Here is a 19891-nt window from a genome sequence, read left to right as displayed (position 1 = left end):
AATTTAAATATATTTTCCTCCAGGCTCAAAAGGGCTTCCCAGGTGGCGCTAGTGGTAAAGAATCCACCTGCCAATGAAGGAGATGCAAGAGACGTGGGTTCGATCCCTAGGATGGGAAGATCTCCTGGAGTAGGAAATGGCAACTTGCTCCAGTATTCTTGCCTGGAAAATTCCATGGAAAGAGGAGCCTGGCGGGCCAAAGAGAGTTGGACACAGCTGAGCACGCAGAGCATACAACCTCAAAACAAACAAACAAACAAAAAACAATGGTGGGGGACTTCCCTGGTGGTGCAGTGGACAAGAATCTGCCTGCCAATGCAGGGGACACGGATTTGATCCCTGGACTGTGATGACCCTACATGCCACAGAGCAACTAAGCTCATGTGCTGCAACTACTGAGCCTGTGCTCCACAACAAGAGAAGCCACCTCAATGAGAAGCCCAAGCACCACAGCGAAGAGTAGCCCCCACTCACCACAACTAGAGAAAGCCCACGTGCAAAGCAACAAAAACCCAGAACTGCCCCCCCCCAAAAAAAACCCAAAACTGATGGCTTAAAGTTTTTATTTCCTTAACAAGGAAACCAGAGGGACGTGGAGTCAGGATTGGTCTGGCTATTCAACCATGTCTCTGATGACCCAGGCTTTTTCCATTCTAAGCCTTGAGGGAGAGGTTCCCCTTGTGATCACAAAGTGGCTGACGTGGCACCAAGTATCATGACCTCCCAAGCAGGAAGAAAGGGCATGGAAATGAAAAGGATCTTCTCTCATGCCTCTCTCTTATCCAAGAGGGGCGCTTTCCAAGAAGACCATCCCCTCACGTCTCACTGACCAAAATAAAGTCACAGGTTCATTCTTAGACTACTCACTGGCAAAGAGGAAGGCATCTCCATGAATGGCTTGGATCATCCTGTGGCTGGGCACCTTGCTATTGGAAAGAGGAAAAGGGGATTGGCTGTTGGAAGGCAACCAACAGTGCATGCCACACTCACCCTCTGTCTCCTCCCTGAAGCCTCCCTTCTCAGCTCCACCTCCGCCCGGTGGCTTTTCTTTACTTCCACCCCTTTGTCCTGTGGATCCTCTTCCATCATGTAATTGAACATTGCTCAGTTCACGTCATAGTCTACTTTGCCAAGCTTTTCATCTTTTCATGTCCAAATCTTGTCTCCTTGGCTAGACTGTGAGCACTGGGAGAATAATAGCAGCTACTAATGAATAAGTACCTATTGGGTGCCAGACCCTGTTTTGACACTTGTGGTAGCTTGTTTCCAACAGCTCCCAAAGATCCACACACCTCCTGGTATCCACACCTGTGTGTGTTTCTGTCTCACACTGTGCCAAGTTTAGTCTGTGACCAAAAGAGTATGATAAAAGTAATGGTATGTCACTTCCAAGATTAGATTATGAAGGATACCGTGGCTTCCATCTTGGCAGATTCTCTTTCTTGGCTCATTCATTTAGTGAAAGTTAGCCCCAGGTCATAAGCAGTCTCATGGAGCCTCTTGTGTAAAATGGAACTGAAATTTTTGACCAACTGGCAGCAAAGAATGGAGACCTGACAACAATCACAGAGGGAGCTTGGAAGTGGATTTTCCAATTCTGGTTGAGCCTTCTGATGACTGCAGCCCTGGTTGACACTTGCCTGCAACCCCATGAGATATTCTGAGCCAGAATCTCTCAATTCTGAGTTCTTGAGCCTCAGAAATTGTATGTTGTGCTGTGCTCAGCCACTCAGTCCTGTCTGACTCTTTGTAGCCCCATGGACTGTAGCCCGTTAGGCTCCTCTGCCCATGGAATTTTCTAGGCAAGAACACTGGAGTGGGTTGCCATTTCCTCTTTCAGAAATTGTATGAGATAATAAATATTTGTTGTTTTAAGCTGCTAAATTCGGGGATAAGTTGTTACTCAGCAATGTTAACTGCTACAGTGCTACAGTATCACATTAAACCCTCATCACAACTCTTTGAAACATAGGATCTTTCTCTCCCAATTTTCTGATGAGAAAATCAAGGCTGAGATGAATGCAGTTGACTTCCCACACCTGGAAAGTGATGAGCTGGGATTTGTCCTCATGTCTATTGGATTCCAAAGCAGAGGGAACTTGGTTCTGTTTTCCCAGCTGGAATGTCTCCAGCTTCAAGGTGAAGGTTCCTGTCACATCAGTTAGCAGCCACTACATCTGTTGTGTGTGTGTGAGTCAGGGACAAGTATGTTTATTAGAAAAAACACTAGGGTTTAAGAGGGGGATATCTAACCAACCTTGGACCAGTTCCTGCCTTGGTTTCTCTAGCCACTGTGTGGAGATGATAGTTTTTGTTCTACATTCCTCACCAGGCAGCTCTGAGGATCAGTGTGAAGGGGCTTTGTAAAATGTAGTGCTGTGCAGTGCTGTGATCATGGAGAAGCTCTCACAGTCTGCAGGGGAGACAGCCCCACAAGGTCACCTCAAGGTGTGTACACCTTGTGTACACACAAGGCCAGTGCTCCCTTTCTTCTTCCACCTGAGTCTAGGTTCAGGAGACAGAGAATACTGAGAGCAATCGAAGATCCCAACCAGCTTCTCCAGCATCATCCCTTCACCATGATCTCTCTCTTAGACTACACTGTAGTCCTGCTGAACTAGTGGAAATTTCCCAAGCTTGACAGGGACTCTCTGTATTTTGAGCTTTTATCTGTGTAGTTTCTTCTCCCTGGACACTGTTCCCAATTTCTCCACCCGGTATGTTCCTACACATCTTTTAAGAATCATCTTAGATGTCCAAACTTCTAGGATGCTGCTGTTGACCTGGTTCAAGGCTTCCTACGTCTCCTCTTCATTAGAACACCAGTCTCCTGCCTGAGCTCTTGGCATCCAGCTTCTTGTTTCCATTCAAAGCCCCCATGGTGCAGCCTGCAGTCTTTCTAAAGCACAAATCTTGTCATGTCACTCCCTGCTTAAAATAACCAGTCAATTGACTGATCCATCAATCAATGCTTCAAGGGCTCCTCTTTGCCCTCAGGAAGACATCCAAAGCCTTCAGCTGGAACTCAAGGCTTGGTCCCCACAGGTATCTCCAGCTTCAGCTCTCCTCTCTCTCCTGATGGCCCTGCACATGCAGTACATCCCAACCACATCACTCTTTTTTTTTTTTCCAACCACATCACTCTTGTACCATATCTCAGACACCCTTTGCCTCTCTCTTTTTAATAAAAATGTGATTTTTATTTATTTATGTTGTGCCAGGTCTTCATTGCTACATGGGCTTTTCTCTAGTTGCTGGGAGCAGGGACCACTCTTCGTTTCAGTCCGTGGGCTTCTCTTGTTGCAGAGTACAGGCGCTAGGTGTTCGGGCTTCAGTAGTTGCGGCACATGGGCTCAGTTGTTGTGGCTCACCTACCTTAGTGCACAAGCTCAGTCAGTGTGGTGCATGGGCTTAGTTGCTCTGAGGCATGTGGGATCTTCCCAGACCAGGGACGGAACCTGTGTCACCTGCATTGGCAGTTCGATTCTTTACCCCTGAGCCACCGGGGAAGCCCACATCTTGCTTTCTTATTTGTTCCTATCTTTGCTCTTCCCACAGTTTCTCATGCCCATTCACATATTCTCTACCTGGGGATTTCCTGCCTAATCTTCAAGGCCAGCTCTGACTTAACCTTTTCTGGGAAGCCTTCCATGGTGGCTCCAGGGAGAATCCATAGCATCCCCTTCTCCCCTCTCTGAAATGACTACTCATTCTTTTGTTACTATTTGTCCGCTTATCTGCTTATACTGGGAGTTTCCCATCCTGGCCCCAAGGCAGCATCCCCAGCAGGGCCAGGACAGGGGTGTAGAGCAGCCATATAAATTGTTGGTTGGTTGGGTGGTTGAATAAATGAATGAATGAATGGTCAATGGATCCATATTTGAACCATCACTTCTTGGCCAGTGCCAGAACTGTTTCCAGCATTAGCCCATTTTATAGCAAAAGGGAAACAGAAGGAAGGGACTGCTGGGACTGCTCGAAGGGAGAAAGGAAATCAATAAAAATGTAAATCTGGTTGAGAAAAGCTGTCCCAGGCTGGCTGTGGGGAGAGATAAGACTGGGCTGGCTGAGCCCTGGCTGACAGTGGAAGAGAGATTAGGGGACAGGCAGAGCGGCAGCCGGGGCAGGGCAGAGGGAACGTGTCTCCCTCAGTGTGCCTCCTCCCTCTGTCTTCACTGTCCACTCCCACTGCCATGTGCTCCCTAAATTCCTTCAGGGACAGGAGAAGGGGAGGGAAACTTACAAATATTGATCACCAGGTGTACTGTCTGTGAATGGGTATATTACCATTATTTTGTCTTCATACTTTTTTACGGTACAAGAAGTAAGAAGAATCAACCTCACTTTACAGGTGAAGAAACCGAGAGGCAGGTCACACCAGGAGTCAGTGGCAGAGTCCAGATTTGAACTGACTCTAAAATTCTGTTCTTTTTTCTCCACTCCACTGGAGGTCTACAGCCAGGCTTTAGATGATCCCCAACCTCTGAAATCAGATGCACAATTGTGTATAAGTCTGTGTGCGTCTTTAATGGGGCATCTATATTTTTTATCTGATTCCCTAAGGTGGTAGTCACCCACTCCCGTGTTTATAAGATGCTGCGTCCCTGGAGATGGTGGCCTTTGAGCTGGAAGTTTGGGCAGCACTTCAGGAGGCAAGCTTGAGAGACCAACGATGGAGTGGGATGTGAACAATGCCAGCTGGGCAGAAGGAAGAGCACATGTGGGGTTCTCGGGGGAAAGAATTCAACACATCCAAAGAATGACAGGAGTGCTGTAGGTTCTTGCTCCTTGGTTATTTGTGCTCCAATCATGGCTTCTGAGGGCGATCTGCCTGCCCTGCCATTTCTCAGGATGGATCTATGGCCCAAAGGAACTCCAGGCCAGGAATCAGGATGTCCAGTCTGGTTCCAGTGCTGTTCTCAGCTGGTTTTACCACCATAGAATCTAACAGGAGACTATACACCTTCTCCTCCAACTCCCAGGGACAGGATGAGAAGGTAGCTCACAAGTGCAACTGCTCATGGCTTTTCATTGGCCAGAAGCCTTGTCAGGGAAGAGGGCTGCTCCCTGTATCTGGGAGGTCTGCTGGCCCTTAGCTGTTCCACCCCTGGCTCTCAGCCCCACGTGTCTCTTGTGATTTACTCGTGGAGTCTCCTCATCCTGACCAGCCTGGATGATTTTAAACAGCTCAACTTCTTCGAATCTCAGCTCAACCCAGAGGTGGACTCAGCATGCAGCTAAGGCTGCTTGAGCATCAGGGCCTCTACCCAGGCCCAGGGAGAGGCCTCTGCGATACATCCCTGTTGTCAAGTTCTCGGGAAATTTGCAAAGGTTGACACTTTCACCAGAATGGGTCAAGACTGCTAGTTCTTTCCACTCCAACTTCCCTTGTATCCCAGCTTCCCTTTATGTAAGGTTGTTGGCATGGGCATTTCTGGAATATGGCTAAGGGGGAGTGGAGTTGGAGACCAATTTAACTTGGGTTGGTTGGAATATATTTATGTGGTTATCAGTCACCTCCACGAAGAGATAAATCATTGCTAGCTACCTCTGTATAGAGAATGCCTTCTAGGACTCCTCCTATCCACAGTCCAACTCATTTGGCATTGTGACATCAAAGTGTTATATTCAGAGATCATCTGGTGACATGAATATGTTTTCTGCTGCCTCGCCCTGGAAATATATGGACAATAGAGGAGAAACAGGTTTGAAATCTACAGAACCAGAAGCTAGTCTATAGAAAATATTTCCAATCATTAGGGGGAAAATTTTGGAAGTGTGCACAACAGACAGTAAAAAAATCTTAGGCTATTTTTCTGAATTGTGAGATACATTGTTTTGACTTCTTTTTTAATTCTAAGTAAATATTCACCTTCTTACCTAATTTTGTATTCTTTTGCTTAAAGAGAACTTCCCGAGTTGTATAAGCTCCAGTTCTCACAAAATTGAAGTCTAATCCTGGCTCCAGCATTTACTTTGTGTAATCTTTGTCAAGTTGCTTATCCTTTCTGAACCATTTCCTCTTCTGTAAACTGTGAATGACAATTTGGGCAGGTAAGGACTTGGAAAACCTTGTGACCTTATTCCACTTCTGAAAATGTTACTAGGGAAAGTAGCCCAGCCAAATGAAAATGAGACCAGACTATATGGGGAGGGGAAGATGTAATATACAAGAAATAATGGTAAGCAATGAATCCAGTAAAACTTAAATCTAAATAACTGGAAATAATGTGGCTGCAAACTGTAATGCAGTTTGTAAGAAAGATTTCTGTAATAGAAGAGACACTGTGCAAGAACAAATTTATTGATAAGCTATATTTATGATTCCAGGTTATTTCTGCAAAACGTGGGAAACAAGAGGGAAGGAGGAGGAATACGAACATAGAAACAGCCTCATCTTGTTGGATGAGACTTTGAAATTCCTGGCATTGATAAATACAGGCTCAGATATTTGTTAAACATTTAAAGGTATCAACCAGTAGAATAAAAATGAGAATTAGAACGTTTGTATCTCCCTCTTCTTTCATAGGGGATAGCCCAAAGCCCTGCGACTGAGAGCTGCACAGAAGGCCAGAGCTTCTGGCTAAACCCCCAGCTTCTCCCCTGGCCCCCAGCACAGGGCTGGGCCTGGGTTTGGGAAGCTCCTGCTGATGACTCCCTGTCTCCTGTCTCCCAAGGTTGCATATGGGTGGCGACAGAACAGGCTGGGAGCAGGTTAGGAAACTCTCTCCCCTTCCCAGGAAGATAATCAAGCCAGATAAGACCCGGCCAGAAAATCAGACAAGGCCTGACACAGACAAGGGCCTGTTTGTTCAGACCCAAGCAGCCCACAGACCCACTTATTACATAGAATCAGGCATTATTGCTCCTGGATCACAGGGCTGGGCATCACAAAGAACAGGTTCTTATGCCAACCCAGGCATCACAGAGAACCAGATGTTATCCCAATATGTGGGTGTCACAGAATGAGACATTGTCTACACAATCCCAGCTGACACAGGGCCAGGCACTGGGGAGGAAATGGTGAAATTAAGATTCTTGTCACAGAAGTCACAGTGGTGGGCCCACGTCAAACATATGAAATCTTGGTAATACATGGATACCAGTGAGTCTATGATGAGTGGGTTTGGTCTTCGAAATTAGAAAATGCCCAAGAGTGTGGCCTGGATCCCCCTCACCACCAGGCAAAGAATAGGCCTCACCCAGACTCTGACACCTTGAGGACAAGGGCTGGGATTCCTGAGTCCAGAGAGGAGGCTCCCTGCTCAGCGAAGGCCCTTGGGGCCTTCATCAGGCTTCCTGAAGGCCCTGCATAGCCTGGATGTCCTGAGTGCCTCCCCAATGCTCAGGACTCTGCCTCCAGGGGGCGCCAAATAGACACATCTCAGCAGAGGCTGTACTGGCCCAACATTCAGGCTGAGTGGGGCTGGGGAGGAGACCTGAGTTGGATGTCCTGGCCACATAGATGGTCCCAGCTGGAAGAGGCCTGAAAGCTGACAAGTTCATTTCCACCTGACGGAGATGGAGGCTGAGGTTCAGATGGAGGTTAAAGTTCAGATGGAGGATGAGGCTCCAGGTGAGCAGCAGAGAGGGGTCAGGACCCAGTGTGTGGGGGAGCCTGGCCTACGATTGTCCACTTCTTCATCCTAGGGCCCTGGGGGGAAAGATATGCGGTCCTTCCACCCAGGAAAGTCTGTTTTCAGGTCAGCCTGTGTGGCTGAGGGAGAAAGGCGGAAGACCCTCATGCTCCAGGAGGGGTCAACACAACAAACCCCCAAGGAACTCTTTGGTTCAGATGAACAAACACAGGCCCAGAGAGGGTCAGTGGCTTGCTCGAAGCCACACAGCAAGTTAGTTGAAGACTCACAATTGGAAAACAGGGTTCCCAATACCCAATTTCAGGCAAAGGGCCCTGAGGAGGTACTCGCCGTGGCTGCCACTCTTGGCTAGGATGGGGCCCTGGGACAGCTCACACTCTGGATTCCTCAGGCTCCTTCTTTGCCTCTGATGCTAACAGCTGCTGCTGCAGGCCAGGGTTTGGTATGGTCGCCTTGGTCTTCTCTTCTTTGTCCTGCTGCCTTAGGATGGCCAAAATCAAGGCAAAGCAGGCCAGAGCGCCTATCTTGAAGAAGAACTGGAGGCCGATGAACCTGGGAAAGAGTGAGGAACCCTTGAACTCAGGACCTCCCCATTCAAAGCCTGGATGTGCTGGGGCTGGGAGTAGATTCGGGTCAGCAGTCATCACCCGTTATGCGGTGGAGACACTGAGGCCTTGTCAGGGAGAGGCCTCCAGCCTCAGGTAGTGGATTCTGTCACCATGGCTTTGGCTGGGGAGACAGGGGAGCCCCTGAAGTTGACCCCCATAGGAGTCCTTCCTTGGAAGGGAGGAAAGGCTCTGAAAAGGGAGCCCTGGGTTGGAGGAGAAGCCTGGGCATCTCCCCTGCCCTGTCCTGACTGCTTCATGGCCTGAGCTGGCCCTGCCTCTCTCTGGGTCTTTCTAAGGGCTCAAGGGGCCTGTTAGTTGCAACTCTGGATCACCTCGCCTGCCACAAGAAAAGGAGGATTCCTGCTTCTCTGTCTAATTCACCAAGGCTCTTCTTGGAGTTTGCCTCCTCTAGGAAGCCCTCCTGGAACCATGCACTCCTCAGAGCTGAAAGTGAACAGCTCCCTGCTTCCAGATATGCTAGTAAGTCCCTCTCCTCAACTGTCCATCGATCCCAGGGCCAGCAGCCTCTCTGGTTCAGGTTCCTTTAGGCTCCCCATTATTCAGATGGGAAGACTGAGTCCCAAAAAAGGTAGGTCTCACAATGAGGGAGACAGAGCTGGGCCTGGATCCTAGGCCTTCTGTGTCCTAGAAAGAGCCATCTTCCTACCCTATGCCAACTTCCTGCCTTTCTCACCACTGCTTGGCTTCCCTAAGTCTCCCCTCACTCAGCCCCGCTTTGCTAGTTATCAGCTGTGTGACTTTGGACCACTTACTTAAATCTCACTTTCTTCATCCATCCAAAGGGGAGACACTATCTAGCTGGCAAGCCTGGGGATTAGCACTGGAGAGAGCCTGTGTCACCTTGCAGGTGGGTGTCAGCGGACCTCCCCTCCCTGATGGGACCCCAAGAATATTTCTAGCAGTTTCCCTATAGCCCCCTGGCAACTGGCCCCCAGGTCTCACCGGTTTCGAAGGAGGTCGTGGTCATAGTAGCGGCAGACGGCCCGACGCCCACAGCTCTGGGCCCAGTACACACAGGTGGTGTCGATGGCACTGCCGTGGATCACGGGGCTGGGCATCCAGGCTGAAGGAGGAGGTGCTCAGGGGGCAGTGGAACCTTGGCATCCCTGTACCCCTCACCCCGCCCCGTCCCTGGCACTGAAGCACTGGGCTCTGAGCCACTGGGAGCCTCTTGGCCCATTTGCTCCTCAGCCTTCAAGCCCACCCCTCACCCTCGTGTTGGATGCTCTTTCCCTGATAGGCTGTTTAGCTGCTTGCGCACCCACGTCCAGGGTATCTAGGTCAGATTTGGAGCCCTGTGGACCGGTGAAGCCTAAGGTCAGGGGCTGGTTCCCACCCATCCCTGTGCCCCCCAGGCCTGGCACACAGCAGGTATCTGGGCCAGTGATCCCCAGCATGTTCTTTACCCAAAACTCTCATGAGCATGAACTGGATCCCCACAGCCAGAGTCTTGTCTTCTTTCTTCACTCCCCTAACAAGCAGGGACAGGGCGACATGAGGATTGAGAGGGCTCCAGCCTTCAGGGGGTTCTCACCATCCCCCCTCCCCCACCACCCAGCATCAGCCTGCCCCCAGTCCGAGGTCCTTGGGGGGTAGGGCACAGGCTCCACACTCCCTTCAACCTATAGAGCCTGGTCCCAGCTACACCCACTGGCCATCAGGGCCCTGTGCTGACCTACCTATGTGTCACAGCACCCCTCTCTTCCCACCCCCTGGTCCCACCAAATTCTCCCCTTCCTTCTACAAAATTGGCAAAACTTGGAGCTGGTTTAACTGGTTGGAAGTTAAACATGGTTTAACTTCCCTGATCACTATGATACCTCTGCCTGGGTGGCCCTGGTGACCACTGACTCCTCTTAGTAATCCCAGAGTGCTTGCTATGGTTCAGTTAGTCTCTAGTGTGCCCACCCCCCACCATGTCACCACCATGTAGTAGTAAGTATAGTATTATGCCCATTTTACAGATAAAGAGACTGACAGATATTTAGACATGTTGAGTGACTTGGCCAAGATCCCACAGCTGATGGGTGTCAAGAGTCAGAATTTGTGCAGCACCTTGACTGCATTAACTCCTCTTGGGCTGCCTGCTGGGGCATCTGATTCCTCTACTTTTGCCCTTGCAGCCAGAAGGCAGGTAGATTGATGGATCTACCTGCCTTCTAATATTGTAAGTCATCCCTCTTCTAATTTTCTAGAAAAGAAATAGGGAATAACATAATCCCAGCCTAATGAAAATTTGGAAATATCCTGCTCTGAGGTCCTCTTATTCCAGCCTCCACCTCAGGAGGTGCTCACTCTGGCCTCAAGTGACAATTTGTCGGTCCCAGCAGGTATCCTCAGGACAATGACCAGGAAGATCTTGGACCAAGAGGGAGTGCACAGCACAGGCTGGATCCACAGTGGGCACTTAATCCCCTCAACACTTGCTCCTGACTTTCTCTGAGCCTCAGTTCTCCTATCTATAAGATGGGGAGAAAACTTCATCTCAGCAGCTGCCATGAGGATGATGATACGCCAGCCTGATCTGCTGCAGGGGCCCGGGACACCGGCTTCTTCAAACCCGTCTCTCAGGATTCCCTGTCTTGTGGTTAGGGACCTCTTGGTATCCCCCAGTTCTGGCACGCCCCTGCTTTCACCTTAGGATGAGCATGAAGGAGGGCGTGTGGGTGACACTGGCCAGCGCGGCACCCAGGCTGATCAGGATCATGAAGGGAAGCACCAGGTGGCTGCAGGCTGAGTCGCAGGAGCCGGCTGGCACGGGGCCGCCCCCCGCCACGCAGCTGCAGTTGGTGTAGAAGACCTAGGGCGGGGAAGGGGGGAGAAGAGCCTTCAGGAACCTCTAAGGACAAGCAGCTGGCCAAGGGCATGAAGCTCCAGGAGGCTTGTGAGGGAGCCACGGACACCAACGACAGCAAACTGGGACAGACCTGGCTGGATGCTGGGACTTCTGACCCACTGGCTGAGTCAGGATAGCTTGAGCGCCAGACAGTATCTGGACACAGGCTGTCTGCACACAGGTGGGCTGAGGCTGGGGGAGAGGGGGGCATGGAGAAGAGAGAAGGGAGAAAGAAGCAGAGGAGAGTCACCCCCAACACAGCACACAGACACACACATGCACGTTTGCTACACATACACATGTATGTGCTCACACACTCTCACACACGTACATATAATCACACACTCATACCTGTACACACATACCTTCACACATATGGACACTCACACCCCACACACACGCTCACGCACTTACACACACTCACACACCACATACACTCACTCATTTTTTTCCCCCAGCGATGTTAAGAATGTTCGAAATTCCTGATGGTCTGTGCAAAAGACTAAAGCAGCAAAGAGTATTTGGGGGGAAGGAACTCAGATTTTCCAATCCAGTGTCCACCTTTCTGCCTTCCTGAGGTCTTCCCGGGCACTGGATGCTAGAGTGGATTCTCAAGGAGAGATTCAAGGACAGGATGGAGAGAGAGGCAGACATCACAGGGGCAGTCTTGGATCAGAAGGTTAGGGAGGACCAAGGAAGGCTTCACCAAAGAGAGGAGTTGGGTTTGGCTCTTGAGGAAAGAATAGGAGTTCACCAAGAGGAAAACTGGAATGAGTAGAGGGAGTGCCAAATGTAAAATTACAGTGGCATGAAAGAAGCCAGAAAATCTTTCCTTGTGCAGCAGCAGAGTGCATGTACGCGAAGGCAGAGGGGAGGCCCTCGGGGTGAGGGGACAGTGTGTGCTGGGGCCACACTGTGAAGAGCCTTGGACACAAAAGGGAACCTGACTACCATTTCCAGAAGAGGGTAGGTTAGGTGCCCTGTCAGCCATCCTGCTGACAGTGATTTAAAACACTGGATAAAATATTGAAAGCAATGTTCCAAAAGCATCCATAGGTTGGAAAAAAGGAAAAAAATCCTCAGGTTCAGAACTAAGTGAGGCGAACCCAGGGAGGCGAGAAGAGTCCTGACGGGTTTTGGCCGCCAGGTGTTTGCAGAACCCTGTACGATGGAATGCAGCTTTCCAGGGTCTGGGGGCTATAGGGCCAGAGGACAAGTCCTGGCCCTCCCTCCAGCCAGGTGAGAAGCCTAATAGGAGATGCCTGGAAAACTGGGACCCCACCAAAGGCTGAAGAATGAGGAAAAGCAGACTGATTTCTAAAGTGCAAGGAAGTGTCCTCAGGCTGGTGTGGGGTGCATTTGATTCCATCCTTCATTCCCACCCCCAGGTGGCCTGGAAAACCCCCAATTCTTTCAGAATTGGTCTACACCACCTCGGGCGCCTGAAGGGAGCAAAGCTGAGCCAAGAAGACCTGGCTTTGCTCCTCTGCCCTGTAGATCAGAGTTTCCCAACCAGTGTGTCCCAGAGGCCCTTGGCCTCAGCCAAGAGACAGGTGAGCAGGGACGCCAGCGGCCCTCGGGATGACCTGGTGAGCTCTGGGTAGAGAGAACCCTCTGGGCCTTTCACTTCAGGCTGTGGCAGCTGTAGCCTCTTCCTAGTGTGGAAAGGACTGGGAAGCCCTGACGTGGATGCCCAGAGCCACAGGGAGATTTTAAGCATGGGAGAGACGAGACCTGATAGCACACAAGCTGCTCTGCTGATTCAAGAGGGTGGACCTGATCCAGGAGGCAGGTGAAGAGGCAGGAGGGAGGGAGAGTGGGATGGAGAAAAGGGTTTTGATTCGAGAGATACTGCTTTGGCCAGAATGTTCATTCGGGTTTTTCCCAAACATACATCATATGGGAAAACCTGAACGAACCTTTTGGCCAACCCTATATTTAGGAGGTGGAATTAGGGCAAGGTAACACACACACACACACACACACACACACACAGAAACGGAGAGAGGAGAGATTGGAGACCTAGGATTCCAGCTTGGGTGACTGGGTGCTCCATCCGTTGCATGACAAGGCTATGCTGGCCATATATGGGTCCCCCGTGAGCACACACCATTTGGACCTTCACTACACTGAGCAGCCCACTGGGTTGCAGATACAACAGAGGGACAGGTAAGTGGATAAATATACCAAGGCCAGGTTACCAGAAGTGAACAATCCTGTTCTGAGAGGCAGAACGTTGCCGGGAGGGATGAAAAAGCTACAGGCCTTTCTCTTGGGGTTTTCCCAGCCCTTTATTCATATTCATCTAATTCCATGGCAGGAAGTTCTTCTTATGAATGGCTTCAATCTCTCCAGCGGCTTCTGAGTCTTACTCCCTAGGGCCCCACCCCCTGAGCCCTAGATGCTACCAGCCATCCACATCTCCCGTTTTTCCTCTGGTCCTTTACTCATTCATAAATGGTTACTGAGTGGAGCTGTGATGGACACTGACTGACTCATCCACCCCTGGGCTGAGGAGCTCAAGTCAGCCTGAGGAGGCAGGCTCATCAGGAGACAACTCCAGGACTGCCCTGGCAGTCCAGAGTGATCCCTGGTCCAGGAGGATTCCACATGCCACGGTGTGGCTGGGCCTGTGGGCCACAGCTACAGAAGCCCACCCACACTAGAGCCTGTGCTCTGCAACAAGAGAAGCCACTGTAATGGGAAACCTGCATGCTGCAACTAGAGAAAGCCCGTGTGCAGCACAGAGGACCCAGCACAACCAAAAATAAATAAAGCAATTAAGTTTTAAAAAAGAGAAACAATTCCAGGCCAGTGTGACAGTTCCTGAGTGTCAACCAGGACTCAGTTGCACCCTCCCCCAAATGCCATCCCTAACACCACCTCTGAGGGTGCTCTGGAGAGGGAGCTGGGCTTGGAGGGCCAGAGCCCTTGGTTCTAGTCCCAGCTCTGGCATTAAAACTTTGGGCAATGCCTTGTCCTTTCCTGGGCCTCCATTTCCCATCTGTATAATGGGCATAACAGAAGTGTGTATCACTGCATCCTTAAAATTTCTCAGGCTGAGTGCTTTTCACGGATCATGTCACCTGGCTGTTCACTTAATAAATGTATCTAGATGAGTTCTGCACAGTGCCTGGTATATTGCAGGCACTCAGTACTCTCACCCCCACTTTGCAGAGCAGGAAACGGAGGCACAGATTAAACCATTTGCCGAAGGTAACAGAGCCAGCTGGAAGCAGAACAGGGGTCTGAACCAGATAGCCTGGCCTCAGTGCTCATAGCCCCATATCTGCAGGAGCTCACAGTCACCTCGGGGATCCTGCCCCAGCTGCCAGGGCCTGGGGACCTCTAGAAGGGTCTCAGGGAGATCAAACAAGGTCAGGACAGTGAGTGCTAGGACACTCAAGAGCCTGGATTGCAATTATTCCAAATGCAAACAGCATACATAGCTCGGGAGGCGCCTGGCTGGCTTCTGAAGTACCATCAACCAGGTGCTTCACTCCATGCCTGCCTGTGGGGCCCAAGTCCCTCCCCATAGGGGTCTTGGGCTTAGAGGCTGCTGCCCAGCAGGACACAATGGCAGGGGTTCTGCATGATATGCGTGGGAACTCTGGAGAGAGGGAGGTGTCACAACAACCAGCCTGACACTACCCATCCCACCACACACACACATACTATATTCCAGCCTGGGGACCTGAAGAAGGTGAGTATTGTCCGCTTTTGTCCTACGGGGGCAATGAGGAGAGAGGAGGAGAGGAGCCAGCTGGTCCTGGTGGTCTTTCTAAGGTTCCCATAGAATGCACTGCAGTTAGTTATGCTGCCCACTCCTCCCCTTCTCCCCGCCCCCACACCCCACCCCTGGGAGCTCCTTGAGAGCAGGGCCTCTTGGCTCTGGGTCTGTCCTCAGCCCCCAGCACAGGACCTGGCACAAAGGTGGGGCTCCACAAAGGTTTGTTGACTGACTGATTGACTAACTGAATGGGCTCATTGCTCCAGCCTCCCCACTCACCTCCCCGCCTCCTGGTCTGCATTCTACTCACCTTCCTCCACACTATGGCCTCAAAGGTGATCAAACACAGGTCTGACCTTGTCACTCCCCTGCTCAAAACCCATCCAAGTCTCCCCATTGCTTTCCAGATAAAGTCCCTACTCATGGTCCTTCCCTATTCGAGGCCCTTCCGTATCTGGGCCTTGCTTTCCCTCCATGAAATCTTAGGCTTCTGCCCCAATTGAATGTGCATGTGTGTGTGTATATGTGCCTGCGTGTCATGAGCTGTGCCCTCCCTGCCGGGAAAGCCCTTCCCTAGTTTGCCTGCTCACCCTTGAAGATCCAGCACAAATGCCATGTCCCATGAAGCCTTCTGGGACCCTCCCAGGTGGGCTACATCTCCTTTCATCCTTGACTGTCCTTATAGGGACCACTTCTGTCTGTCACCATCCCTGGAATTCCTGAGTTACTTCCTTCTGCACCTCGCCTGCCTGGACAGCTGGGACCAGATCTGATTCACCTCTGCACTCGGGGCCCTGGCACAAGACTGGCAATGAAGGCTTATTGGAAGAATAATATTCTGTATCTGCCAACAGAAGGAGAAGACAGGTGATAAACAGAAAGAAAAGCCGGAGAATGAGAACATTCAGAGGAGGAGGGTGTGACAGGCACACAGAGACAGGGAGAGCAGAGCCTGTGAGAGGCAGAGGGAGCAGCCGGAGGCCTGACCCACCTGGCTTTTGTCTGGAACCTCCTGGACTACCCGGCTTGTGCAGCCTGCATGGCAGGGCGTGATGTACTCCACACGAGTGCTGGAGTCGCAGACAGGGTTAAAGTCGTCTGAGGGGCAGGAACAGGACTCCATGCAGCCTGGAAATAGTTCTAGGCCAGGCTGGGTGCTGGTGGGAGAGAAGGCCGGCATGGTTAGTCTGGCTCTCCCTCCCTCAGGCCAGGGCTACCTCGGCCCTGCAACCTCCCCTGAGAGCCATGGTCAGATTTCAGCTCTGCACAGAGGTTTTTACCGTCAGAGCTGTTCCATGACATGCAGTGGTGAGCCCCTTGCCAAGGAAGCTGCAAGAGGCCTCCAATGGAGGAGTGGGAAGCAGGGTATGGGCCAGAGGCTCTGAGACCCCTTCCAGCCCCAAGATCCTACAAGTCTTTGAGCTGCTTCTATGAACATCTCTGTTCCTCAGTGACTCTCTTTTTAGGGGACATAAGATAAATTCTTCCCAGAATTTAGTCTCAGATGAAAAGTACCTTTATCTCGATGAGCTGGATTGCTTCCTTTTCTGATAAAATTAGAACTATACGTGTGGGGTCCGGTCAGGGTACCTGAGTAGCTGTGAGGTCTCCGACCTGTTCCTGCCTCTCTCTGGCCTCAGTTTCTCTGCAACCTCTGCAGATTCCCTCTCCCTATTGCCATCCTGCAGTCTCACGACCTCCCTCTCCCTACCCTGTTCACTGCCCAGGGCATGTTTCAGTCCCATCTGACTCCCTTTGAGGGTCTGTTCCCAAGTCTCAGGAGATCCCCTGCTCTACTCTGCCCAGGGCCAGGCACAGGGGGACAGGAGATCAGAAGGGAGGGCACTCCTTGCTATCCTCGTCTGTGAAATGGGGATAATGGTAGGACCTCTCCCGGAGATCCCACGAGGGTTCAGTAAGATGGAATATGGGAGCATCTGAGCGCATGGAAGACTCAGTTCTTGGCAGCTGTGGATACCATTAGTAATGATGGAGTATGAAAGTGAAAGTGAAAGTTACTCAGTCGTATCCGACTCTTTGCGATCCCATGGACTATACAATCCTTGGAATTCTCCAGGCCGGAATACTGGAGTGGATAGACTTTCCCTTCTCCAGGGGATCTTCCTAACCCGGGTCTCCTGCATTGCAGGCAGATTCTTTACCAGCTGAGCCACAAGGGAAGCCCATGATGAAGTAGGAGAAATTCTCAATTTGTTCAGTTGGTCCCCAAAGGCTTCTTCAATGAATTAGAACCCAAAGCTCAGTGAGTAAATTGCAAGAATATAGATGAGAATCTGGGTGAGATGAAATGTCAGGTCAAGGTGAGCGACTTCAGAAGAAGAGACAAATGGGGCATGTGAGGTAGGCTGACTTTTCCCCATTTGCTTTTAAAAAAAAAAAACTGTGGTAAAATATTCATTTACTTTTTAATCTAAAAATGATTAAAAGGCCCTGGCTCCCTCCTCTGACCAGAGGCTTCATGAGGGCCTGGTTGAAGCCCCTCCTCCATGCCCAGAAGGAGGCTCTGCAGACCTTCGAGAAGAGAAGGGACAAGGAAAGAGGGGATAGGTTGACGAGGTGGGACCTGGGACAGGGTGGGCAAGAGCTGAGCGTATCTGGACTGAGCCTCGCCCACAATTACACAGAAGGAGCCCCAGGTGTGGAAAGTTGGCACGTGGATGGAGGGAGGAGAGGCCAGGGGAGAGGAGTGAACAGAGCACGTTGGGGGATGTTAGCTGGGTGTTGTGCCAGCTTAAGCCTGGAGTGGCTTCCCAGGAAAAATGCAATCATTCTGGAGAAGAGGCATCAATGGAACTTCCAACATCCTCTCCAAGATGGTTCCCAAGGGGAAAGAGTATGTGTCTGTGGGGGTTTAGGGGGCAGAAGGGGAAGGGAGAGAGGGATCAGAGGCTTTCCTCCTAGAGGGTAGAGACAGGTGCTGCCCCTCACATCTGGGAAAAAAACTGGTACTTTAGGGTCACAGGACTACAGGATTTTTAGCTCCCAGCCTCTACGGACCAAGAATCTCCAAGGTCTCCAGTCCAACTCCCTCCCAGGGCATATGTTCCCTGGGCTGCGTTCCTGAGAAGGGCCTTCTTACATGTGCCATCCACACAAGTGGCCTTGCCCTGCCTCAGCCTCCAGCCCTCCCCAGACCTGAGCAGTCCTGCCCACAAGTTCCACCCCTACTTGGTAGTGACTGAATACCTTCACTGAGCCTTCGAGGGAGAAGTCCCACTGCTCACAGCCGAGCCAAGCGGGGAGATGTGGGGAGACGTGAGGTGGGGGGTACTCTGCTGACCTGGCCATCCCCTGGCCTTTTCTGGGCCACCCCCTCCTATGCCCCTGGCACCCTCCTCCAGCTTATGCTCACCAGCTCTCAAACATACTCACCCAGGCTGGTGGCTGATGCCTGCAATCTGGTGGGAAGAGCAGCCCATGAAGAAGAGGGGCGTGCTGAGGATCAGGCAGCACAGCGCCCCCAGCAGGCAAAGGCTGCCACAGTGCATGGGGCCCAGGCGGAGGCGCTTGACCAGGATGCCCCCGACCACGATGCCCACGATGGCCAGCGGGATGGTGAGGCAGCCTATGAGCAGGTTGGCGTAGGATGCTGTGATGGAGAACTGGCGTTCCAGGAACTTGGGCAGGAAGGTGGCCATGCCTGCCACCATGGACGACATGCATACCTGGGACAGGACCACCAGCAGAAAGATGGGGTGGCGCAGGGTCCTCAGCAGCACCCGGGGGAAGACTGTTAGGGTGAGTGCGGGGAAGGTCAGGGTGGGCTGGCCGTGCCACACGTTTCCATCCCATCCTGCCCTGCTCAGCTTGTTCCGCGTCTTCCATCCTGTCTCATTCCATTTAATTCTATTGCATTGAGTTTCATCCCACGACATTCCTTCCACTTACTTCTGTTTCATCTTTGAAGTTCGGTTGCATTTCATTCCATTGGGTTAGACTGCATTTTAATCAACTACATTTCTTTCCAATTCAATTCTACTCAAGATGCAATTCCACGTAGTTTGCTTCTATATTATCCTGTTTGATTCTCATTCAGCTCGTCCCATCTCATTTCTTCTGTTCTATTATCCATCTCATTTCCCCCAACTCAGTCCTTTCCAACCTGTCCTGCAATAGCTCTTTCCAAGGTAACCCAGGCCTCTGTCTTCCCTTCTGTGTCTCCAACATGGGACAGCACCCTCTGCCTTGATTTCCCCATTCCTAGTTTATGTTTCTCCATAGCACTTTACCTAACATACTACACATTTCACTCAGTTAGCCATTTTATTGTCACCCAATCAGAATGTAAACATCATCAGAGCAGGGGTTTTTATTATATCAATTGCTGAATCTCCAGAGCCCAGGGTATAGTAGGCACTCAATAAATATTTATGGAATGAGTGAGAAAATGAATGAATGCACATACAGACTCAAGGTGATCAAACAGCAAAATGTTGAGGTAGAAACTAAAATCTTCAGAGAAGCTGAAAACTGGGCAGGCCTGGTGCTGGGCAGCTTCCTGGAGGTAGGACAGAGGTAGGGCCCTGAAGAAGGGGAAGATTTGGAATGGGGGAGAGGAAGGGAGTCCTACAGGAGAGAAGCCAGGGCAAAAGCCCGTAGACAAGAATAGAAGGGATGGCTCTCCCCTCTCCTGCCACCTCCTAAACCCAATGCCTATGTACAGGTCTCCTTGCTGCAAGTTGACACATTGAGTCAGTCCCGAGGTCTGGGCTTCAGGGCCTTCATCAGCAGGGCCACCCAAGGTGATGCCCAAGAAGGCTTTGTGTGACCTCTCTCCACTGACAGCAGAAGAGAAAGACAAGTTTCTGCCCTCAGAAGGCAAGATGAAGCTAGAGACATAAGGCGTGAAGGAGACAGGAGAAGAGGCCTTTCTAAGAAGAGGCATCAGGGTATCTGGGACTTCCCTGGAGGTTCAGTGGTTAAGACACCACGTTTCCATTGCAGGGGGCATGTATTCGATCCCTGGTCAGGGAACTAAGATCCTGCATGCCGCATTGTGGCCAAAAAATAAAGAAAGAAAATCCTGATTCATACCAATAGGTCATTCTATAGGATTATGTCTAAAATAATAAACAGT

General features: G+C 50.9%; 1 protein-coding gene across 8 annotated transcripts in view; it reads right to left on the bottom strand.

The window, feature by feature from the left end:
* Window positions 1-6283: 6283 nt before the first annotated feature.
* Window positions 6284-19891, bottom strand: part of SLCO2B1 (solute carrier organic anion transporter family member 2B1) — a 51769-nt gene continuing 38161 nt past the window's right edge. For all 8 annotated transcript variants that reach the window (XM_043907274.1, XM_043907281.1, XM_043907260.1 and 5 more), the window contains 6 exons: window positions 18187-18544; window positions 15785-15950; window positions 10864-11027; window positions 9634-9698; window positions 9170-9290; window positions 6284-8150 (listed from right to left, as the gene is read on the bottom strand). In XM_043907274.1, the coding sequence (XP_043763209.1) occupies window positions 7970-8150; window positions 9170-9290; window positions 9634-9698; window positions 10864-11027; window positions 15785-15950; window positions 18187-18544 (1055 nt within the window). In that variant the 3' untranslated portion in view covers window positions 6284-7969. The remainder of the gene's footprint in view (window positions 8151-9169; window positions 9291-9633; window positions 9699-10863; window positions 11028-15784; window positions 15951-18186; window positions 18545-19891) is intronic.

The sequence above is a fragment of the Cervus elaphus genome, chromosome 1 (assembly GCF_910594005.1).
Source record: "Cervus elaphus chromosome 1, mCerEla1.1, whole genome shotgun sequence".
Taxonomy (NCBI): Eukaryota; Metazoa; Chordata; class Mammalia; order Artiodactyla; family Cervidae; genus Cervus; species Cervus elaphus.
This window is presented reverse-complemented; position numbering and strand designations above follow the sequence as displayed.